At 41.5% G+C, this 25,012-nt stretch overlaps 1 protein-coding gene across 3 annotated transcripts in view; it reads left to right on the top strand.

Moving 5' to 3' along the window:
* Positions 1-25,012, top strand: part of MACROD2 (mono-ADP ribosylhydrolase 2) — a 1,573,191-nt gene that overhangs the window by 1,395,226 nt on the left and 152,953 nt on the right. For all 3 annotated transcript variants that reach the window (XM_059720129.1, XM_006260833.4, XM_059720128.1), the window contains exon 9: positions 22,896-22,977. In XM_059720129.1, the coding sequence (XP_059576112.1) occupies positions 22,896-22,977 (82 nt within the window). The remainder of the gene's footprint in view (positions 1-22,895; positions 22,978-25,012) is intronic.

The following is a 25,012-nucleotide window of genomic DNA, read 5'->3' as shown; positions in this document are numbered from 1 at the left end:
GGTGCAGATTATGTAAATCCAAGTCAAATACAAATTTGGTGCTGATAAGCTTTCACACCACCTCTGTGTTCAGTATTCTGCATAGAATTACTGTGTGTGCACTGCCGCTATGTGCCAGAGAGATCGATGCACCCCACTGAAGCACACCAAGCTACAGCAATTTAGATCAGTTGTGTTCCCCCCACAGGAACCAAACCCAGATAATCGTCCCCCCCCAACCACACACTTTTTCTTTTTTCTAGCTGAAATGAGATAAAGGTGTTGCTTTGTGAACATGAATGAAAAACTGAGTGCTCTAGTTGGAGCAGGCACTGAGAAAGCATACAGCACAGTCCCAGCAATTCAGATCACCCTTGACATGCTTGTAGAGCCTCTCCTTCCCCAGCCTCAGGCCTCTTCACAGCACGGATTACCAGCTGTGCTGAACTGAGAGCTAGTCCTGTAGGACTCCACATTTCTAAAATCTGCCAGCATGATCTTGCTATGTTTACGTTATGGATAAGATATGCAGGGTAGCTGCCCCCAAAGTGGTTTATAAACTTACATTACAAACAAAGTAAAATGTTTCATCTGTTCTCAGTCAGTTACTTCAAACATGCCCCCTTCTACCCCCGCCACCTTTTTCTGAACATTCCTAAATGACTTTCTCTGTTTAAAGTCTTTTGCTTTGTAGGTTGAATCTAGTCCTTTCAGATGTTTTCCCCTCTCAATTTCCCTTCTTCATGAGTTAAAGAATAAAAATAACGCTAGATAAATAGGCTTATCAGCTAAAAATGCTGTTGTAAAGTAGTTTATAAGTGGGGATGATAGTGTTTTGCAGGCCCAGATCATTACTTTGAAATCCTTTAAATCTGAGGATCCAGACAGATTTGTAACTAAATTTTTCATATGGATTAACTCCACCCAGATTAATTTCAGCTCTGGAAGGGAGTGTGGTTAAATAAATACAGACCATGCATAAAATATTTTATGATTTGGTGGGTTAGGACATTGACAGACTATCTCTCTGCCAGGTCAGCCAGAAAGCCTACACTAGCATCTGCAGCTGGCCTTTCCCCCAGCTGTAGCTCATCATATTTCCTGTTCTTTAATCAAGGTACAAAAATGTTAAAGTTTCATCAATGTGTGCCTATTCTATGCTTTAAACTTCCTCCTGAGTGGGATGCTTGGAAGTGGAAGAGGTAGGTAGCTATACCTGATTATCTTTGCTTATTTTGCTATCTAATTGCTAAGTTTTCATGCCCCTAATACACACTGATTTCATAGCTGCAGACTCTGGAAACAAACACTATCCTACATTGCATTTGTTCACATTTGGCAGGCTATTAATAAGGATAAATTTAAGAGACTTAAAAAGGGACCAAAATATGTTTAAATGATTTTAGAAGATACTGAAGAAATGGTTGACTTAGACCCATGCTTTCTCAAAAAAAGTTTCCTCCTTAGTGAGCATGTCTGCATGAGACACTACTACACAGTAACTCATTGCTACTGCACAGTAGCACTGGCGGGCACTTCTCGTGATGCACTGCTACTGCGCAGTAGTAATGAGCTAGTACTTGCTTATGCGAGTACTAAATGACTGTGTAATAACAACTATGCAATCCACCTCTCATGTAGACTCGACCACTGTCAGGTGGATTTACAAATGGCTGTACTTGTAAATAATGAGATACCTATGAGGAAATGCTCAAATAATGCAACCTTGTGTAAGTAATATGTAGTCTCCCATTTTTGCCATATTGCTTTGTCAAGAAGAAGTGAAACAGAAGATAAATTGGGTATCAGAGATGGGGAAACAAGAGATAAGCCTAGCAAGTATAGAATTAGAATCCATAATAAGTATAATGCCTAGTTCCTCTATAGCACTATTCATTAACAGATCTCCAAGCACTTTTATGAAGGAGCACCCCCATTTCACAGCTAGAGAATTTGTGGCCCAGAAAGAGGAAGAAACTCGCTCCCCAGAACTCTGCAGGTTGGGCCCAGAAATAGAAACCAGGCTTCTACACACCTGAGGCCAGCATGTCTATCAGGGTTAAGTGGAGTGATGGAGAAACTGTTCTCAGCTGTCTTGGGCAAGAAGAATGAAATTAAATGTTGGCTTATTTTCATCAATGTATATATTTAATTGCAGAGCCTCAAAAGTACCTTATGCCAAACGCATCTTGTGAAGAACATTGTAATGAATACATTACAAGTAATTTCCAGATGAAACCAAAACAGGACCATTTGCAGAAATTGTAGTTGTCAGTGTCATAACCCAATGATTTTTAGTGCCTCGGCACATTGGAATTTTCCCGCCACATGGAGCTTTCTTTGCACAGTGGATTTCTCAGCTGCAGAGAGAAATCCCCGGTGCAAAAGAGTTCCTGCCACACGTATGCAAATTAGTGTCCCACTATTGGTCAATTCTAAATTATTCCTACGTGGCGGCTAGCAATTGGCTCGCTAGCCGTGTAAAAGGTTAGAGCAGTTTCCGCCCAAGTTGGAGGACTCCACAACCATCTCGTGGGGAACTCTAAGCGCGCTGTGGAACCTAGCAAACTCCACATGTGTCTTGGAGGAGGATATAGGGGCCTGATCAGCTTCTAACCACTCCCCGTCATAGTGGAAAATTTGACGTACCCCCGTGTTGAGCGTGCGGAGTCGTACATCGACGACTCATTTCAGTTCAGTTCAACAAGAGATCTCACTTCTGTTTGTTTGTGTGCAACTGTAACTCAAGCAAGTTTCCTTCCTGCACTGTGACCATCGGCAGTGTAAGTAAAGCTTTCTTTGTACAACCAATACGCTTCCGTGCCTAACTCTACTCCGTCGTGGAAAAACCCCACCTGACGGTCCAGGCTACTGGCCATAGCCTTAGACCACCCTCGGTCCCGACAGTCAGAAGGACCAAATACTAGGCTAGGTTTTGGCTGTGTGCCAACTGTACTTTCCACAAAGGGGTGATTGTTATTTATGACTCATACGATGAATCCACATGAGTAAAAATAATAAGGCTCAATCTTTACTGTTCAGGGTGCTTCTGCATGTTGAAAGTGCTGTGCAAACATTAGTTAATTAATGAAATAAAGTAAGTTACATTTTTGTGCAGTTAGCATTGACATATTTACAATAAATGGTTTGAGGAATGTGCATCAGTGCATTTGAGCAGCTGATGTAAATTGTGCTAATGTTGTCAATTGTAACTGAAAAACATTTTGATCATTTGAGCACCTTTTACTTGGATGATGAGTAGATGTATGGGTGGAATTTTAGCAATATATAATACAGAGGTAAATAAAGTGTTTTCTTATGCCATCTAATAAAATATAAATCAGTGTCTATTTGCTTGTGCAGCTGCTATACTGTGACCTGTAGCAGAAATCAGAAACATCAGTAAAAATCAGAAATCACTAAGAGAAGCCTTTAGTATTCCAGCTACAGAAGAAGAATTGAATCTAGAACATAGATTTTGTGGAATTATGGTATCAAAGGTTTGATAACAAGATGCTGTAAAATGCTGGAACATCTGCTGGCTATTTTAGCAAAGCTGTCATTCTATTACCATCTATTATGATATAGGTGATTTCCTAAAATTAATTTAAAACTTGTCCCTAGGGTGCATCTACACGTATGCTTTACTGCAGAGTAGACTAATTAGCTCTGCAGCTCTACACCATCTACATGTGTGCCAGTATTAGGGTGCAATAAACTAATTAACTCTACCGTAAGATAGTACAGTCGGGGACAGTATTATTTTAAAGCAGAGTAATTAACTGCAATCAAACACGTGTGTGGACAGAGACCACAGGCATACATTGTGCCTGGTCAGCCCAGCCAGCCAGGGGCCAGACTCCTGCCTCCTGTCAGTCCCTCCACTGCTGCCACCCCAAACCCAGGTCTGACTCCCGGTGCCCCCTAGCAGGCCAGGACTGCTCCACCCTGACTCAAAGTACTGCTTTTTCAGGTGCACGTGTACATGCTGTGCCCTGGAGCAGTTTATTCCAGCTTAGAGTGCTTTGGAGTTTATTGCTTTGCCTTAATTACACATGTAAATGCACCCTTAGAGATGGGATTCTTTTTCCCCCCTCCTTATCCTTATGAAAAATGGTGGCATTTATATCTTAGCAGGGGGTTTTCTACAACAAAATACATTAAAGTTGCAGTATACCCTATGAAATACGCCTGTGGAAGATACCTATTAACTGTATCAAGCTTGTATAATGACCATTAGTTCAAGAGTAGTATGGCTGAGTTACAGGCTGGGATCATAGGCCAAAATTACACCCACTATTAAGTATAGATTCTCCACACTTGTTCCAAGGGACTCAAATGCAAAATGCCCTCATTGGCTGCACCCAGAAGAGTGCAGCCGTGCGGTATGAGGCACTGCAGACAAGTTTGTGGCACCACATACTGCACATTCAGCTGTTTTCTCACGCAAAAAAAAGTGGAGCAGCGCACATGGGAGCAACATGCACTGCTCAGAACTGGAGCCTGGCTAGCTAGAACCATGCTCCAGCTGCCAGCCAGGCTCCAGGCAGCAGAAACACCACTGCTGCAGCTCCAGGAGGCCCCCAGGACCCTAAATAAGGCTGCTGGGGCCAGCACAGCTGCTCCAGAGGGAGCATGGCACAGTGTTCCCCGGGGTCAACTAGCGGCAGCACAAGATGCACTGCCACCAGTTGTCCCTAGGGAATCAAATGTGCATGGTTGTGGATGCAGCCAGTGAAAGCAAAATGGCATCTTTCCCAAATCCAGGTTGACCCACTTTTGTGTTCTGATTTTTTGAAGTCTTAGTCCTAAGCATAGTGCCAGATGCCTACTGTAAATGGTAGGGATTGTGCTTTTGCTGGTTGTTGGCAGACCCGGTCCTGCGTCTATATAGTAATGCAAAGGATTAGGACTGCCAGTTGGGCATTTAAATTCAACAGTCCTTCAGAACATCTCAGCAGAATGGATACTTGTTATGCTGTGGTACCCAGGCTTATCTGTTGAATGCTGGATGCTGTTGCCTCCAGGTGCAACCGCCTTGTACAAAAAGAACTTTTGGTCAGGGCTGGGTGTAATCAAAGATATCAATAACAATATTTAATTCACATGGTCCAGGTTAAATAAATGATTCTGAGCTGTCCTTCTTCATTGGGAAAGAGACACTATACTACATACCCCAGGAGAAGAAGTGTCATTTCTAGCTGCACTGAAAATCATTCCTAAGCGACTGCTCTCCCTGGTTCTGCTTTTTCTGATCAGAAAGAAGATTATCTCTAGCATTAGAAAGCTAGAGATGTCCAGGGACTACCATTTGAGGGAATCAGTTTTGTCCTTTCAAAATGGCCTTTTAGAGAGCGTGTGAATGAGCTTAATTTGAACTGTAAATGGCTTCTGCCGACAGACAACTTAATTGTGATAAATTTTCTTTCAAGGAGAGAGAAGAAAATATTTACGTGAGTGAGGTTCAGAGCAGGTTTCAGTGAGTGCAGTGGTGTCATTGCTGCTGTTGAGTTGTGCCATGTGGCATTCATTCTTGCAAAGAGATTTTGCAGAAAGAGAGATTTCTACTGAACAGCAAATAACAGAGCATTTGGGTGATGATTTTATAACTTTTGTGTGTTCATATCTCCTGTCCTTATTGCCTTAGTAACAAGCACGTTCTTTTTCCCCCATGTGATTTTTAATTTTCACATCAGAGAGTAATTATTAACTTTTTGTATCAGCCTTACCTCTGCAGATGCTTTTAATCAAGTGAAAGAGAGAGAATACTTGGAGGTCTGGGGAGCAGGGCTGTGAAATATACACATAGAAACTTGTAGCTGCAATGTTAACAGTAGTTAAGTGCCCTAGTAAACAAGCTCTCCATTCCTAAAAGTGCAATTTTGTGCTATTTACTGAATTTTGGGATACACAGCTGTACTTGGAAGAATTTTGAGTCAAGAAAGTGTATCTGACATATCTTCTTGCAAAAGTGAAGAGTGCATACTAGCATATATCCAGTGCCTAGTGAAGGTTGTGCTCTTTGGATCAGGTCCAGCATGGAAGTTAGTTCAATGTGGGATGAAAATTACAATGATTAAAACAATAACTCTACATTCTTCTTTAAGAGGATAATATCAATTTTATTTGATATAGCTTTTAAAATGGCTTTGATATGGCTTTTTATACTCAAAATGATACACTGAAAACCTTCCTGAGGCCAGAACCTGCATGGATTTAAGTATGTGCATAATCTTGCATATGTGAGGAGTCCTATCTTCTTTAAGGGGTAGACTCAAACAAGTAATATTTTAAACAAGCTTTGAAAGATCAGGGACTCTGTATGTAACTATATAAATGTTGCATTTTTAAAACAGTAGTATCTGCTCTCATAAGCCCTTTTTCCCTAACCTATTTTCTGTTCTACTCTTTTGAAGGCTTACCATTCTTCTGGGTTTCTAAAAGAAGGCTCAGCTCTGTATGTTATTTAATTCACACAATTGTTATGTTTATATAGTTTGATCAATTTAAAAATTTAATTGAATTTAACATTTGTGTATGGGATGGATAGAAATATACTGAGACTTAACAGCACTTGGATTTGTTTGGGTATTTTTTATGATTTTTTTTGTAACCTGAAGTGTGTTGATCAGAACATGCTATGGCCTTGACCAAATGAAGTCCTGGGTGAAATCTTGGTCCCACTTAACAGCAAAACTCATTGGGTATTTTTAGGCGGGGTAGATGGGGGGTATGATGTATACTGAAGCTGCTCTGAGATCCTCTCTGATTAAAACGCCTGGAGCATCTTGTGTGTCAGCGTCTCTGTACTTCAAAAATGGCAGGGGCACTTTATCTAAAGCTCGTTGAATGCTGAGCAGACATGATTAATTGAGTCTGCTCTGACATGCTGCAATTACAGCATGTCTGAGCAGCCTTCTGGCTCATGTACAGGCGCATGTTGACTTCAGTGGGGCCAGGATTCATCTGTCTGTAATGATTCATCATCAGAATGATTAAAACCATCAGGACATGCTTGCAATCTTCGCTATTTCTGTATACAACAGGGGCGGACAATTATTTTGGGCAGAGGGCCGCTTACTGAGTTTTGGCAAGCCATCGTGGGCCGCATGACAGGCAGCCCAGGACAGATAAATATTCATTTTCTAAATTTTTTAAGGGCCCTGCAGGCTGAATAGAATGACCTGGCGGGCCACATCCAGCCCCCGGGCCGCATTTTGCCCACCCTGGTATACAACAAATCATGGACTTTCAGGTCTCTGTTAAGATTCTGTATCTTTCCACAGTTAGAACAGCTTCAGTAAAATATGACACACTTTGTAATAGGAAAGTCAGAGCTACAATAAAAGAAAGGTTTTTAGAAATGAAAACCAAGTGCCATCCTGCAGAACAAATATAAGGATCTAGATTGGATCTATGTTTCTCTGTGAAGAGCAGAAGATACCATTCTGATGATCTAGTCTCATTTTCTTCATGACACATTGTAGAAATTTTTTTAAATCTAGCATCCCTTATGGATTCCAGGATCTACATATTCCAGATGAAAATAGATTCCTAGAAAGAGGTAGAATATATGTATTCTAAAATATAAATTATAAACATATACTCATAATTTCCCATACTCACACTCATATTTCTATGTATTAGCGCTGTGTAAAGCTTTGGTCCCTGATTCAGTTCAGCAGAGATTTCGCCCAATTCAGTGGCCAAATCTCTGAATCTGAATCGAATCAGAGGACCCTTTAATTTCTCTGAATCGAATTGGAACCCTCCAAATCGTTCTGGAGATATTTGGAAAGGTTTGGACATTTGGACATAGACACAGCTTTAAACGTTTTTTTCTACATACCTCTAGGTAACAGGCAGCTTGTGAATGCTGCAATGCTGGGTCTAATGGAGTGCCCCACAGAAGCATGAGGAGCTGCCCAGTGCACTCGGCAGTAGACCCAGAAGTAGAACAGAAGTACTTCCAGTCCACTTCCGGGTCCACTGGGGGCCCTTCCCAGCACAGCAACTGGCACCTCCTGGGTTTGAGGGCACACCTGGGGTCCCCCTGTGGATGATTGCTGAGCCTGGGGGAGCATGGGGGGGGGGGGGGCGCGGCCCTGTGGACCCAGAAGTGGACCAGAAGTTCTTCCAGTCCACTTCCAGATTCGCTGCTGAGCAGATGGAGGACCTCCCCCCCGCCCCGCACTTCTGTGGGAAGCTCCATCTGCCCAGCATCACAGCATTCACGAGCTACGCTGGTACCTTGAGGTATATAGAAGAAACTTTTAAAGCTGTGTCTGTGTCCAAATTGCTGATTCTCTGAATCAACATCGAAACTTCAGATTCAGCTGAATCGTATAAGGGACAGTGATCAGAATCAACTAATCGAATCACTGTCCCCAGTTTGGGCTGAATCCAAATCAAATATAGCCTGCTTCACACACCCCTACTATATATCTCCAAGCATTATTTAATAAGTGCAGTTTTGTGATTCTCAGTGAGCAATGATGCATTTCTTATTTTGTCTCTGGATATGATCCAGAAGGAAGGAGCTATCCCATTCAGTATATTACTGAGCATTATAGCAATAATAAAAACAGCAAACCCTAAATAGCTTTTAAAAGTGACTAGTGGTTTGGGGACCCTCAGGTTTTGAGTGTCTTCTACAGTGCTCAGCATTTTCTGAATATCAGGCCCTTTTAATGTGTTTCAAGTTGTGCTTTGAAATATTGTGAGGCACTCCATGTTCCATGACTTTTGTAAATTTAGACCCGATTATACTGGAATATGTTTAAGCTTTGTAGTGTTGAGTAATTTATGTCATGAGACAAGATAATAGTGCTAAAAGTTAGCTCATTGGATTAAAAAGTTTTACTTGATTGTATGCTATGGTACCATTTTACTCTATGGAGATTCACGATGAGGGTATAATCATAACTTAATTTAAACTGATGATTTATCTCCTCAAAAATGCATGGCTGTTGTAAAACTGTCTATCAGATATTTCCAGAGTACATCCTTCACAAGCGCATATTTAACACAGTTATATTTGCATGCATACCCTCACTTCACATTTGCCATTTGTCATTGAGATAGCAAATTACATTCATCAGAATCCATTCATTCCCCCAGTATAGCTGAATACAGGATTATCTTGCCTGTGTCAGCTGCCCTATGACTGGTAACTGTGAAAAATGGAGGTTGTCTTTAGATATTCCAAACATGCATCTTCAAGGGACAGTAGGCATTAAGCTGAAAAAGATTAATGCATCTTATGTCATCATGTTTTTGTGTGGCATAAAGGTGAATTCTCTGGATTGATGGATATCTTGGTAAAACAAATGCATTTTTAAACTACTCTTTTGCCCTTTTGCTGATGAGTTCTAGTGGCCATCAAAAGAAATATACTGAGATGTTTCCTTAAACACTTCATAGCATTTACGGGTTTGCTTTACCTTTAGGATACTAAACAACTTTCAGCTGTTGACCGAAAGAGCTGACATGCAAGGCTTTAACAACCGATCAGTTTTTAATCTATCTTTGTTATGTTAGCAGTACAGGCTATCATACCTTTAGCAGTATCAGCGCTTCAGCAAGTCCTCCACAGCAAATAGTTCCTGGCTTGTGTAGTAGATATTAGTACTAGAAATGATTAGAGTAAAAATATTTGGGGGGGGGGTCCCTCTTATTTGTTTAAGTCTTGAGAAACAGTATTGGCTAAGTACTGGAAAAAGCATATATTTGTTGCAGCCAACTTGTAAATGCTCAGAAATTACCATTATGGGGTGCCTGCACACATGCTCCTTTGTGTTCTAATTAAAACGCATTGGAGCAGACTTGATTAGTTGAGTCTGCTCTGCTTTCCAATTAGAAAGCTGCAGTGTTGCTATAGTGTTATGTGTATTAAGCTTCCATGCATTTTAAAATAGCTGCAGGGCACTTTAACTAAACCTCATCGAATGAGGTTTAGATGAAGCATCCCGCAGCTATTTTTAAATGTGCAGGGGCTTAATACATGTGATCCTGTGGTGTTTAATTAGAACGGCTGCCCAGGAACTGCTCTTATTAAAATGCCTTACCCCCCACTTCCAAGCACATGTATAGGCAGCCATTTGATGACCTCGTTCTGTTTTAAATCCAGAATGCTACTTTCATACATTTGGCTAGTTGCTATTGTTGTATGACCAATACTTTCCCAAGGCCCTGCCAGATGTTTCACATAAGATGTGATTTCCTGGTTAATCATGCCCTTAGTGACCTAGCAACATGTTCATTTAATTAATGGCTTAAAATGAAGAATAAGCACAAAGTTCTTATACAAAATATGTGTAATATGTTCTTATCACACCTTTTACTGAATGTGTGGTTAGTGCTTCCAGCCTCTACAGCCCTTCAAAACTCCAGAGCTCTTCAAAACTCCCATGTGCTCCAAGGTGGGATGTGCTAGTCAGCTGATTGGGGGGTCCCAGGCAGGGGCATGCAGGGAGCCAAACTTGCTAAACTGGGGGGCCTGAGATCATGATCCCAGGTTCCCCTGCACCAGCAATAGGGCGTGATGAGATCTGATGCATGATCTCAGTCGTGCTTCCTGCCATACATGTGTGGCATAGGAGGAAGCATGATTGTTGGAATCATGCCTCAGGTCCTATTGCACCTTTAATTTAACATGTGTCAGCAACCCAGCAAACATGAAGTAACAGGACAAAAATTCTAGGCTTTAATAGGGAATGCTGCACTTATACTTGAAAGCAGTATAATGAATACAGAAAAAAGCCTTCAAAACATAAGTGGTTACTCATAATGGTAACATACTTACCAATTTAAAGATTAGTGATATGATTTAGAGAAAGTAATTTGCAGAATAAATTTGTGTATTGAAGTACTGTGCCAGAGCAAGCTGGTGGTATTCAGTGAAGCTTGTTCCCTTTACCTCGGGCCTAATTTGTTCTCTTAGGTCTCCGAGTCTTTTATGTCTCAGAACCATATTTCAGTGTCAGATTAGGTCAAAGCACAAGGCACAGAACTGGGATTTAAGGAGTCCTGAGTTCTGTTCCTGTTCTGCTGTTAACATTCTTTGTTTCCTTGGGCAAATCGAGTTCCCATAGCCTCTGTGCTAAATCTATATCATATATTTACTGGGATTATGTTTATCTGTGTTTCAGAGCTATGAATAAAAAGTGTTTTTCAAGTAGAAGGTAGCAGTGGTATTCTTATGTTTCAAAACGTGGGATAGATTTATAGCATCATAAAGTTATTGATGATGTATCTGATACCCATAATGGGGTTAATTTGCTGTCTGCCATTTCATATAACCTGGGTATTACTGTCATCAAGAGCAGTGATCAGCCTGAGATAATTGCTCTGACAATGTATTGCATTTATCTTGTTTCTAAGTGTGTCAGCCCTGCATATCTTGCGTATGTAGATGACATTTCATCTAGATGCTGTTAATATTTTAAACTCATAATAAATTTCAGGTGATTGTTTTTTTCTAATTTGCTTCTAGACCTTAATTACTTTTCACTCCAGGCAAAATACATTTCATAAACTAGAATATCATGCCACTGATAATGCTGTTTTCATAATGGAGAAAGCATTCAACTCCTTTTGGCTTCAGCATAAATCATTTTATTTTCCAAGTATTTCATATAATTTTTCCTTCCATTAAAACTAACATAAAAACGGTTTTAAGTAGGAGATTGTTTTTTCACTGATAGTTTTATGCACTTATTTCCTCATGAAATGAAGTTATAGTGCTAATTTAGAACATTACTTGAGCAATGAAAAACCTTGTTCTGCCCCCTTACACATGGTTTGTTACACAAAGTTTACATAATGAAAGACTATTTTCATGTATACAAATGAAAGAAGTATGAGGAATAAATAGGATGATCTGTGAAAAGAACTATGAACTGATTGGTATCACAGGACCTCTCCACGTGCAATTAGTAAGTTCTGGCACAGTTCACACAAGAATCAGCTGCTCCCAGGTGCGGCATCTTTAAGTGTGCCTGGGACTGCAGCAGTTTGAGCCAAGGCAGAGCAGCCCTGGGCTGGCAACAGGTGGGGGAGTCAGCCCCAGGATCCAGGTGGTTGCGGTGGGAAGCGAAGGGGCTGGCTGTGGCATGAGAGTGCCCAAAATGTGGAACTGTGTGGCTGACCCCCTGAGCCTGCTGCCAGCCCGGGGCTGATCTGCCCCAGCTCAAACTGCTGCAATCCTGGTCATTGTTCATACATGCTTTCTGCACCGGAAAGGACTCCACCGTAAGATAGTACTGTCCCTAACAATACTGTCTTACCGAGGAGTTGATTAATTTATGGTGCCCTAATGCCAGCACTGATGTGTATGGTGGTGCTTTACTGCAGAGCTAATTAGTCAGCTCTTCAGTAACATGCATGTATAGATGCACCTGTAGAGAGCTGATGGGACAGCTCGATGTCTACATTGAGGATTACACTTTGTTTCCTAAGGACAAGGTTGGGAGAAGGTGATGTTGTTGCTTTCTATGTAAAAAAATACAAACACTTGTTCCTTGGTTTAAGAGGAAGAAGATAAACGGTGAAAGATTCAGCACTGATGTAATGGTGGGGATTTATTATAAGCTAGAAAGTTAGGGAGAGGAGGTCAATGAGGCACTCTTCAATCAGGTGACAAATTTATCCAAAAACTATGAGATCATACTGATTGGAGACTTCAGTTTTCCAGACATCTGCTGGTAGAATAATATAGCCAAACCTAAAATGTCGAGCCAGTTCCTAACTTGTATGAAGGACAACTGGTTGTTCCAGAAGGTTGAGGATAGCAAGAATGTGCAGGGACAAAATCAGGAAGGCAAAGATAAAAAAAAGAGCTGTATCCAATGAGAGAGGTTCAAGATAACAAGAGCTTCTATGAGTATGTTGGCGAGAAAAGACAGACCAAGGAAGCTGTGGGTCCACTGTTAAATAGGCAAGGGGAACTCTTAACAGAAGATGCAAAGAAGATGGAGCTATTCAACAGCTACTTTGCTTCAGTCTTCCTAAAGAAATTAAACTACAAATAGATACCTAATAAAGATTATTTAGATAAGGTAGGGGACAAGCTGAGGGATTAAATAGCAAAAGAGATGGTCAGAGACCTTTTGATGAGTAGGAATTAATTCAAGTCAGCAGGGCCTAATGAATTTCATCTCAGGGCACTGAAGGAACTGGCAGAAGAGATCTTGGAGCCCTTCTTGGCAAGGATATTCCTGAAGTTGTGGGAGAGGGGTGAGGTACCAGAGGACTGGAAAATAGCCAACAGAGTGCCATCTTTAAAAAAGGCAAAAGGGAGGGCCCAGGGACCTGCAGACTGGTTAGAATCATCTCAGTACCCAGGAGGTTACTGGAACATATCTGAAGGAAGTCCATTTGCAAGCATCTGGAGGAAGAATGGCTGATCACAAGCAGCCAACATGGATCTACTAAAAATCATGTTATACAAATTCAATCTCCTCCTTTGAAAAAGTAACTGCCTGGGTGAATGAAGGGAATGCTGTGGATATAGTGTATTGGCAGTGTATAGACTTCAGCAAGGCTTTTGACAAGATCCCACATGACTCTCATAAATTGGAAAAATGTAGGCCAGTCAAAGTTACTGTAAGGTGCATGGCTCAATAGCTACAAGTAAAATGTTATTGTAAGTGGATCCATGTCAGAATGGCAGGAGTCTTTTGTGTGGAGTCCCGCAGAAGTCTGTTCTGCGCCAAGTGCTATTCAACATGTTTATTAATTATTTCAATGCTGGATTAGGGGTGCTTCTTGAGCAAGCTTGCCCACTACACATAATCAGAGATGATTGCAAAAACTCTGGAAGATGGAATCACAATTGAGAAGGATCTCAAAATGTTGTAAAGCTGGACTGAAGATGCAAGGTAGTACACCTCAGGAAGAATAATCATAATCATAAATGCACATACAAAATGGGTTGACACCTGAATGTATGGCAGCACTACAGAGAAGGATCTAGGAGTCTTGCTAGATCTCAGACTCCGTAGTAGTCTACAGTATGATGCAACTGCACAAAAGGCAAATATAGTTTTGGGATGCATCAATAGAAACATTAGGTGCAAGACACAGGAGGTGACAGTGCCTCCTATTTGTAACTGGTTAGGTCTTATCTGGAGTATTGTGTGCAATTCTGGGTTCAACATTTTTAAAACTATGTGGAGAAGTTAGCATGTGTCCAAGGTGGGCAACAAAAATGATTAAGGCCTTGGAAGGCAAGTCATACAAGGAGAAGTTAAAGGAGCTAGGCATGTTCAGCTTGTGGAAAAGGCACTTAAGGGAAGACATGACAGCAGTAGCAGTCTTCACATACTTGATGGGCTGCCATAAAGAAAAGGGAAAACATATTTCTTTTCTTGCTGCAGCATGTAGGAGATGGATGAAGTTGCAGCAAAGTAGTTTTAGATTGGATATCAAGAAAAACTTCTTCTTCACTGGAGGTGTTTAAGAAAAGTTTGGACAGCCACTGGTCAGGGATGATCTAGGTGTAGCTATGCCTGTGTTCCACTGTGGGCATTTCCCATGCTTCTGTGCTTTCCTGGTTGCCCATTGGGCCTAGGAGGGAATTCCTTCCCCCCTCTTCCCTCCTGTCTTCTCCTATGTTTTTTTAATGGGGGGGGAGGGGGAAGCGAGGAGTGAGTGTGGTGTTTAAGCCTTCCTCAGAGGTGTTAAGTGTTAGCTGCAGCCAAACTTGGGGATTGTGACTGGAGTGTGCTAATGCTCCTTCTGGGACTTAAACCCAGAGGTTCATGGCTAGAGTGTCTTGCTCCTTCACTCAGGGTCAGACCAATAGCTACATTTGGGGACAAGAAGGAATTTTACCCCATCATCAGATTGGACTGTGGGAGTTTTTTACTTCCTCTGTAGTTGGAGGTGTGGCCTTTACCTGGGATCTCTCAAGGGGATATTAACAACCCTTCTAGATGTTTTTCCCCATGGTCCCACTATTATACCTGTGGCAGGTTATGTTGTTATGCCTTGTGTTGTGTCAGGGTTGACTGTGTAGTTTGTCTAACAGGTTAGACGATGGATTTATATAGGATGATTTGGCTAAGGATGACCATGCTTCAGGCAGGGTGTTGGACTAAGTGACCTCTCAAGGTCCCTGTCAATCCTCCTTGTCTATGATTCTGTGTCCCTTCTTATTCTTCTGAATTCTAGATTAAAATAATCCAATTCTTTCAACCTTTCTTCTTAGGTCATATTTTCTAAACCTCCTGTCATTCTTGTTGTTGTCTTCTGAACTCTTTCTAATTGGTCTACATCTTCCTTTAAATGCGTTGTTCAATACTGGACAGTGTCCTCAAGCAGACAGTCACTTAGTAGAAGGGAATAACTATCACTATCTTAAATATAACACACCTTAGAATATTTGGTTTTTGCAATCAGCATCATGTTGCTGATTTACTTTTATTCTGTAATTTACTATAAGCCTCTGCTCTTTTTCTGAAGTATTTCTACTTAAATCAATTATTCCCCTATTTTTTTTTTGTGCATTTTTATTCTCTGTCCTAATGGAACATTGCATTTGCCTTTCAGGTTCTTGATTTCACAACCATTTCTTCCATTTATCAAGATTATTTTCAATTCAAACCCTGCAACCTCACTTTGGTGTCAATGCAGATTTTGTACTATGCTCTCTCTTTCATTACCTAAGCCACTAGTAAAAATATTGAATGGAACTGGGCCCAGGACACACTGCTGAAGTTCCCCATTGGAAATACCTTCCCAGTTTGACTATGAATCATCAATAAGTACTCTTGAGTGTAAATTTTCAAGTGCTTGCACACCTAACTTCTAGTGATTTCTCTTAGATAATATTATCTAGTTGTGTTATTGGACTATATCGAAAGTCCCACTAAAGTTAGGATATACTGTCATTATTTAAATATAAAATGACTCTAACTTTAAGATGACCCCCTCAATAATTAGATTCTATAGATGGAACATTTTTAAATTTGTTATAATTTTCCAAGTATAGAATCTAATTATTGGAGGTCTGGCTTAAATTTGTCCCCATTCCCACTGCTACAACAGGGAAAATAAATATGGTGGCGGGGGTAAGGGGAGCTTCCCCCACCCCCCCCCCCCCCCCGTGTAGACTGGGGGGGAAAAAACTTTGTCTTGTATTCAAGTAAGAATGGTATCACATCTCTTGCTTCCCTCATATCCACTAGAGCAGTTACTCTGTCAAAGAATGAAATTTGATTGGTTTGACATGTTTGCTTCTTGATAAAACCATGTTGGCTGTTTCCTAGCATATTATTATTCTGTAGGTAAGATTCATCTACGGCTTAAAAATGGATTTTTAATAATTTGTTGTAATATCTTTCTGGGTATTGAGGTTACTCTAGCTGCTTTATAATTTTCTGAGTCCTCTTTATTCCCTTTTTCAAAGATTGGTACAATGCCTTTTTCTAGACCTTAGGGACCACCGTATACTCTCAATGAGTTTTTAAGGTAATTGCTAATGGATCAGAGATTGATTTGGCTGGTATTAATCTACCAGCCAAAGCTTTTCTTAAGTAGTTTAAGATGAATTTCATTAGGCCCTACTGACTTTGAATGCATCTAACTCATCTAAGTATTCTTCAACCTCAGTCTTCTCTAGTCTGGCCTGTGTTCATATCCTTTTGTTAAAATTAAGTGCGTTAAACATCTGGTTACAATTAACCTTTCTTTTGAAGAATGAAACAAAAAAGGAAATTGAATACCTCAGCCTCTTCTGCCACCCATTATTTGCTTTCCACCCCTGTTAAGTAGTAGACTTATGCTTTCTTTTGTCTTTCTCCTACTTCTAATGTATTTATAGAACCTTTTCTGATTGCCTTGCTAATTTTAACTCATTTATGCCTTAACCTTTTGATTGTATCCCTACCTACTTGTATAAAGCCTTTTTGACTTTCAGCTCTTTAAAGAGCTCTTCATGCAGACATGTGAAGCTCCTACTCTACTTATCTTTCCTATCTCTGTTGATCTGTTTCTAAATTTCCTATTTTTCCTCTACATCCAGATGGATTGCTGATGTTCTTTTCGTATTTTTAATATTGCCTGTTCTATTTGCCATCTTTCCTAAACATTTTCCCTTAGAATTTCTTGCCAAGAGACTGTCTGTAGTATTCTGGGTCTGTTGAAGTTTGCTTTCTTGAAGTTTTTTGTCCTTTTTCTGATGATTTCACTCCTCTACCTGCTCCTTTTACTGTTAGTCAAAGGTGGGGAGGCTTCTCTTTCTTGTTGAGATACAATAAAGTGATAGCCCAACATTAATAGAATCCAATGTTAATAGAAATGTTTAACTTGGGGCTTCAGGGAATAGCATAAATTCTACCTAAATCTTGGGGAGGGGACTAGAAAGGCTTCCAAATACTACCCCCTCCTGGCCATCTTAGCATGGTGACTGCTTTGCATTCTGACCAAAAGGTATTTACATGTCTCCATTGTAGGGAGATAAATAATTCTTTTACTTTGTATTCTACCTGTGGGTACATATTCTTAAGGTGTTCGTGGATAATGTAGAACATCATAACATGCCTTTTTTGAATCTGGGTCCCAATCCACAGAATATATGATAAACTGCAAACTTCTAACATTGACTATTCCTTGATGCCAGTGGAGTCTGATTGGATTAGATAAGCACATTTTCTAACACTATGCACTGATAGTAAAAAGAATGTATGCCTTGCCCTCTACCATTAGTTTTTACCATTAGATTTAGAATTGGGTAACATTTGCACAAAATACAATTACTTTTCTGTTGTGTGTCAACACGTGTTTTCTGATAAGATTTAAATGACGATGAACAGTTATTGCTCCATATAATAAAAAGCAGTCAGTGCCTCCTGGGAAAATGTCTTGGTTCTATAACTACAAATGAAATAATTGAGATCAAGTGTTCAAATGCAGTAGCTTTTATTTTCAGGATAAGGGATTTTTTTTAACCCAAAGCAGGTTCATATTGACATGTGGAAACACTCACTAGGTAAAAAAGAAATGCATCTTTTTGACAATCAGGTTTCTTCTTTTGGTATTTCATGTAGCTAGCACCCCATTTTATATCTTAAAGGTACTGCATACACATTAATGCATAACCATCTTCATGCTGGGAAAGGTACAACAGTATTAGTATTATTCCCATTTCATAGACAAGGAAATTGAGGCAGAGAAATCAAAAGACCTGCCAGAGATTACAACACAAGAGCTGAGCTTAAAACAGAGATGTTCTGTGTCTTGGTAACTATCTAAATACCAGTCACCTAAGTACATGTGCTTTTCCAACAAGTTAGACCTGATTGTGCATACATGAATGCACCTCTTCAACCCTGTCACTGCCATTAGGAAGGCTTTTAGGGGTTTGATGTGTGGTATTATTTCTTTGTTGTGGGGTTTTTGGTTATAGCTGTGTTGGTCTAAGGACACAGGTAGGCAAGGTTCTTTGGGTAGATGTGATATCTTTTATTAGACCAACTGAGTAGTTGGAAAAAAAGTTCTTTGCAAGCTTTTGGGCACACGCACCCTTCTTTAGGCATACGGCGTCTCTGTTGTTCTGAGATCTCTGAGAAGTGAAAAAAGTATTATTTCTATGACTTTTAAATGCATCTGATGGAATAAGTGCATTGTTATAGGAAAGTTATGTGAATAGGCATGCTTTACTGTGGAATGCAGTAAGGTGTGTGGCAATTCTTATTTTTTAAGGCTATATTCTTGGTGTTGTTCCTATGAAGTTTCTGTCTTCTATCCAGTGCTAGATTGGCAGCCCAAAGTGCCATGCAATGAAGGCAAGAGTGCTTGCAGTTCAGGAAGCAGCCCACTCAGGCGAGTGTGGTATATATTTAAGGCAAAGAAGTCTGGAACATAGTTTGCTATGTGAATATGCTATTAGTCTCTCTTCAGTATCTGTAAAATGTGATTAACAATACTTCCCGACCTCACAGTTGCTGTGCGAATGAATAAAGTTCAGAGTGTGAAACACTCAGATGTGATAGCAATGAGATCTATTGTCTACTCTGCAATCACAGACATGATTGCAGACTGCCACAGAAAGGCTGGTACTAGCATGCAAGTTAGCAAGTTTAAAGTGTGTATGGGATAGCAACCATCAGAAAGACAGTGAAACTCATTGAACACAGAAAGTTCTCAGTCACATTGAAAACAAACAAACAAAAAACAGGAAAAAATATTGATCCTCACCAATTTCTTTCAGTTATGAACGTCTTAAGTGTAGCTTGGAGCTATTACTAACGAAAGCATTTTCGAATTGTTGTGATTTTCAAGGTCACTATGTCCTAAAGTGCTGATCTTAGTATCTACTCAGGGGCCAGCCCAGCACAAAATAGCTTGAGCATTTTGAGATACGCAGACATTTCCAGACCCTGGATCAGGTGCAGCTCAGCAAATCAGAAGAAAGCGATTCCTCTCAACTTTAAATGGAGTCTGTCAAGTAGCATAGGCCCCAAAGAAAAAAAAATCAATATACTCCACAGCCTTGAGCTGAAAAGCTGCCTACTAAGTGAACAGCTCATGCAATTTAACTCCCTGCTTCCGGTGATGCGATGCTCCTAAGCTTGGGGGCTCTTTGATCCACCTCTTCATAGCTGTGCAGCAAGCAGAATTTAATCATGTTCTGAGAAGGGATGCTTGCTTCCAATACCAGTCTCCCGAACAGATCTGTCAATCAAGGCTGAACCTTAATACCTTCAGGTTGCAGTCCCTTTAAACTTCCGCCTCAGTTGAGCGGTGTCCAGTCAGCTGTGGAGGAACTATCACCCACACAGACGATGGGGACTTCCTGAGCTTGTTCAGTGGAGTACCTCAATATTAATTCTCTTGTCTCTGTGAAGGAGCTGCACAAAATGTCTAATCAAGTTGGCTTTCCATAGCCGTGAAAGCGAGGGCATTCCCTCTCAGAAATAAGTACTTACTTTCTGCAAGTGGAGGCCCTGAAAGTCCTGCCGAGCTTTTGTGGGTCAGCAGACAAGCAAATTTTCATGGGATTAAACCTTTACTTATTGTTGTCAGAAAGGAGACAGTGAGGACAAGGGCTACTTTCCATAGCTAATTTCCAAGTTATTTTAGCAGGGGATGTCAGGTAAAATATTCAGTGACTGGCAGGATGATAGAATACGGTTTAATTTCAGATTTACTATCTGCCAACACATGCCATTCAAACAGATAAACACAAGATTTCAGCTGTCATCACAGCAGTTTGTGCATACTTAAAAATAGGACACTTTTTCACACATTGAGAAGAAATTGAGCAGGTTTATATATAGAATATATACCATGGGGACAGTTGGAAAAGTTCCACAAGTTTGAAAGATTCTGCCATTTCCAAAGAAATTCCCTATCTTTTAAGGTAAGGAATTACATTACAAGCAGTAGAAACTTTAATGCTTGTAGAAAGTTTTTAAGTCCTTTGTGTAGAAGGAAAAACATTTATAGAGAGTGTAGTATAAGGCTGAATTTGAATAAATATAATGAAGGTATGTGGAATGCATAATGCACTAGAACCTGCAGAGACATGAATAACTGAAATGCATTTTCTGGTTTAAAAATGCCTGTAGATTGAGATCCTGCTTGGTTGTCTGTCAAGGTTGTAATGGGCCCTTCGTTATAGTATCTGAATATCTGGTCCACTAAACTGGAAAGTGAAGGTAAAAGACGATGGGCTATTCTAAATCACCTTTGACAATGCATTCAGGACTTGTAGTAGAGATGATATCATTTATTATACCAACAAGATTTTTGCAAAAAAAATTCTTTAATTGCAAGCTTTCGGGTACAAACACCCTTCATCAGGCATTGGAGAAAAGATTGTAAAACTTCTCTTGGGTAGAAATGAAAGTTCATCTTTCATTGACAATGCATTTCATTTAAGGAATCACGATATCAAGCCTCAGATATGCAAACACAAACATTTGCTCTTGTTCGATGTCCCAATAACTTCAGTGGAAATAGTCATATGGGTAAAGTCATACACCTGTGTAAATAATTACTGAAGTGGGGCTTTCCATTATAAACACAGCTGTATACATATTTTAGTGCTATCCCCTTGGCCTGACAAGCGAGCCAAAATTTATACCCTTGGTGCATTGTTTCTATTAGGAGGAAGATGGGTAATATATGTCAGGTATTTCTTTGGTGTAATCTTGTTAATTTACAAAGAATATATGGAAAGTCCTTTTCCCTAAATGGTTGAAACTATCAGCAGCAGTCAGTTTCTTGATGCACGTATTTGCTGGAGTCTCCCCAGGAAGCCCTGTGCCCAAAAAGTTCTCAATCTTCCTTTCACAGTCTTCTCTAGTCTTTTGCCATACACTCTTACCTTGCAAGCCAGTATCATAGCCCTGTGTTTTCTGTCAGGAAAACTGCTAATCTTTTAATCCTGTTAATCTCTCTGGGTTAACTATGTTCAAGCCTTCCCATACAGCCCAGCATCTTCTGTGCCAGCCTCTACTATTTCTAGTTGTCTCATTGCATGAAATAGGTATAACTGCTTCTGCTGTTGACCCTGGCTCTTTATAACAGAGTCCGTGATTATCTTTGAATTAAAAACTTGAGGTTAGCCAATACCATCCTCCAGCCTCCCAGTGTCTTTCTGATTTTTCCTTCAGTTTTTGGATGATACTTTCCCAGATTAAAGAGGTGTTATTCTAAACTGAAGTCTAAAAGGATGAACTGATCTATACCGAGAAAAGGGGAGCTGAGTCTGCCCCTTTCAGTTTACCTAGAATCAGCTGCTCTGAATAACCAAATTTGTAGTGAAGGTTAGGATTTTTTTCTTCTCAGCATATCTCTGTTGTAACTGATCCACATAGGGGCTGCTGCTATGCTACATTTTTCATCGTAAGGGAGAGACTTGAAGTATATGTACAACCAGCATCTTCAGGAATTCTGCAAGGGGGAAATAACTTTATATTTGCCATCAGATCTTCACAGGGGACCTCTCAGCATAGATAGTGACCGTGCTGTGGCTCTGACCAGACCTTCCTTTCTGGCTAATCATCACCCACTTGCAGGGGATTGCTGACTACCAGGTGTCAGGGGCCTCGGCTAAACAGAACGCTTAGGCCTTGTGCATCAGCAGCTTTCTCCTACAAAGATTTTCTACTCTGAGGCCTGTAACCTGAGTTATACAGACTAGTAGAAAAATAAGCAAGAATTGAATGAGTCCAATGTCGCTTTTCTTCCCCACAGTCTTAATTTTTGACTCTACAGGAAAAACCTTGCACAAATTATGATTTCCCTGGTAATTTCTTTGAAGAAGTGAGTGGGTGGTGCATCCATTATGCATTGTACTGCCATTTACATGCTTGGCCTCACTGGCTCTATGGTATATTAAATGCTTTATTTACCCTGTGAGCTACCTGTCATCTAATCAACATTTTGTTTTTCTTGCATTTCTTGCTGGATTATACTGACAGTAAATTGTTTCATGTAAATTAAAACCACATGAAAGCTTTTAAAGCCATTCTTAAATACTAAATGATTTTGCAAATATGTTTGTTGGACAAGAATTGCATACAGGACTCTTTGCTTACCTATTTATTCTATTGTACTTTTGCTAGACACTCCTCATGCAACTATTCCATCAAATGGTGCATCCAGGTATTCAGCCAGACTGCCAGAACTCATTTATACCATGCTCAGGGGTGGTTTGAGTAAACAGTAGGCAGTTAACAAAGAACACAGTAGTGAGCCGCAGTTACAAATGATATTTTGTAAATTACAACAGTGTTATGCAGTAAACACAAAAAAACAATGTTTTCCCACTTGCCTGGAGTATAAAACCAATGTTGGTTTAAATATCTCTATACTGTGAAGAAATATTCTTATTATTATGGAGCTATTCTTATTAACCTTTCTTGTGACTGCTGTTTCACCACAAATAATTTTTTTGTTTACAGGTGGATCGGATCATCTTCTGTGTCTTTTTGGAGGTCGACTACAAAATTTTCAAGAAGAAAATGGGCGAGTTTTTCCCCATAGGTATGTGCAGTAATAAGTTGTTGCCTCACTGTACTAACTTTGTACAGCAAAAAGGAAACATTTTGCATCTTCTGTCTCCTCAGCCGAGCATTAAGCCTAAGTAGAGATGTTCAAAAACTCTATGGTGAAAGTGCTATATTTCACTTTACTTAAAGCTCTATAAGTTAGAGCATGTTTGAACTGAACAGATGTTCACTCTTCGGTATGGGGGGCCTTGCACTACCTGAGGCCAGGAGATAGGGGAGCTCTTGCATGCATCCCAGCATGCCCCACAGACTTCCCAGGCTGCTGTAGACTCTCAAGCACAGCCAAATGGGCAAGCCATCCCTGATTGGCTGCCTGGGGTAGGGGAGCTGTCTCCCCCTCCCCTCCCCTTCCCCACTCTGTCAGTGACAGGAACCAGAGAATCACAGAGAAGCAGGCCTGGAAGGGACCTCTGGGCCAGGTTGGGGACACCCAGGGACCAGGATCCAGGCATGGGAGGCTGTCTGCTGAGTGCCAGCAGGGAAAGGCTGGGCATTAGTATCTCCCTGGAGCTGCAATAATGGCTGAGGGCACTGTTCTGGATCTGCTGTGGATTGGGGGAAAGGAGGGGTGCAGGGCAAGATTGCTTGGGGCCAAGCTGGACACGGACATGGGCAACCCCCCACCCCCAAACTCTGCTCCCTGCTGAATGCCAACAGCAGTGGCAGAAACTCTGCTCCCTTCCCCACTGTGCCATGGCTCTATTTGGGGCCAGGATGGAGACCCACACACACATGTGTTCTGACACCAGGGGTAGGCAATGTTTTTTGGCTGGAGTGCCGAAAAAAACAGAATGTCTACCTTGGAAGGTGCGGGAGTACAGACATGCCGGAGCCTGGAGCAGCTGTTTGCAACCTCCCAGCTGCAGCCAGCCCAAAGAACCCAGTCTGCTTGCAGCAGGGCTTGCAGCCTCCCAGCCATCTGCTGGGAGCAGCCTGGGCTCCATGGCTGGCAGCAAGGCTGGCAGTGGTGTGCTGAGCAAAATTGCCATGCGTGCCATGCTTGGCACACATGCCAGGGGTTGCTGACCCCTGTCCTACATGCACTCAAGGCCTATGCTTTGCTAAATACCAATGGCAGTGGCCGCAGCAGCAGCTCCACTCCCTGCCCCACTACACCAAGGCCCTGCTCAGGGCAAGGCTGGAGACCCACATACCCCAAACCCCACTCCCTACAGAGAGTCAGCTGGAGTAGCAGCACGAGCTACACCACTTTTCGCTACACTGGGAACTCTGGAGAGGCAGAGTGGGAAAGGAGCTGCCATGCTGCGCGGGCATCCTCCAGATTCGTGGCTCTGGTCTTGGTGGGGGCTGGACTTGCACAGCAGGGGGGCTCCTTTTCCACCCCCTCCTCCTCCGCCAGAGTTCCTGGCACAGCCCCACACTGTCGTTCCTGGTTACAGCTGGGGAACAGGAGCCTCCCTGCTGCTGTGGGGCCTGACCCGGCCCCCATCAAGACCTGAGCTGGGAAACTTGTGGGGGGGGCGGGGGGAGCCTGAGTTTCCACTCCCTCCGCTTGAGTTCTTGTGGTGAAAAGTGGCACTGCACTGCAGCTACTGGCTGCAGCTGGGGAAAGGAGCACCCCTGGCTTGGCTGTGTCATGCTGTGGGGCTGGGGCAGCTGTGTGGACATAAACTCCCCTTTCTCTCTCCTCTCCCACTGCCCTCCCCACCCCCGCCAGGCTCTGGCTCACAGCTGACCTGATGGAGGACCCAGGACTAAGATCAGGGGCTGTCCCTGGCTCAGGTCAGTGACAGCTGAGGGGGCAGGGCTGGTGCTTGGGCAAGCACACTGTCCTGCAAGGAGTCCTTGGGATGCCGGCGAATACAACCTATCTTCATGCCCAATGGGATGTGGCATATTCATTCAAAAAAGCACTATAACCTAAAGCACTTTAGTCTGATAGCACATCCATCGAGGGTTAACTTAGAGTGTGATCTGCCATTTTTAAAGCACTCTATGAGAACTGAATTTCTGTTCTGTTATGGCTATAGAGTGCTTTTTGCATGCTT

Source organism: Alligator mississippiensis, chromosome 1, assembly GCF_030867095.1.
Source record: "Alligator mississippiensis isolate rAllMis1 chromosome 1, rAllMis1, whole genome shotgun sequence".
Classification (NCBI taxonomy): Eukaryota; Metazoa; Chordata; order Crocodylia; family Alligatoridae; genus Alligator; species Alligator mississippiensis.
Note: the sequence above shows the minus strand (reverse complement) of the source record. Positions and strands in the feature narration are given on the sequence as shown.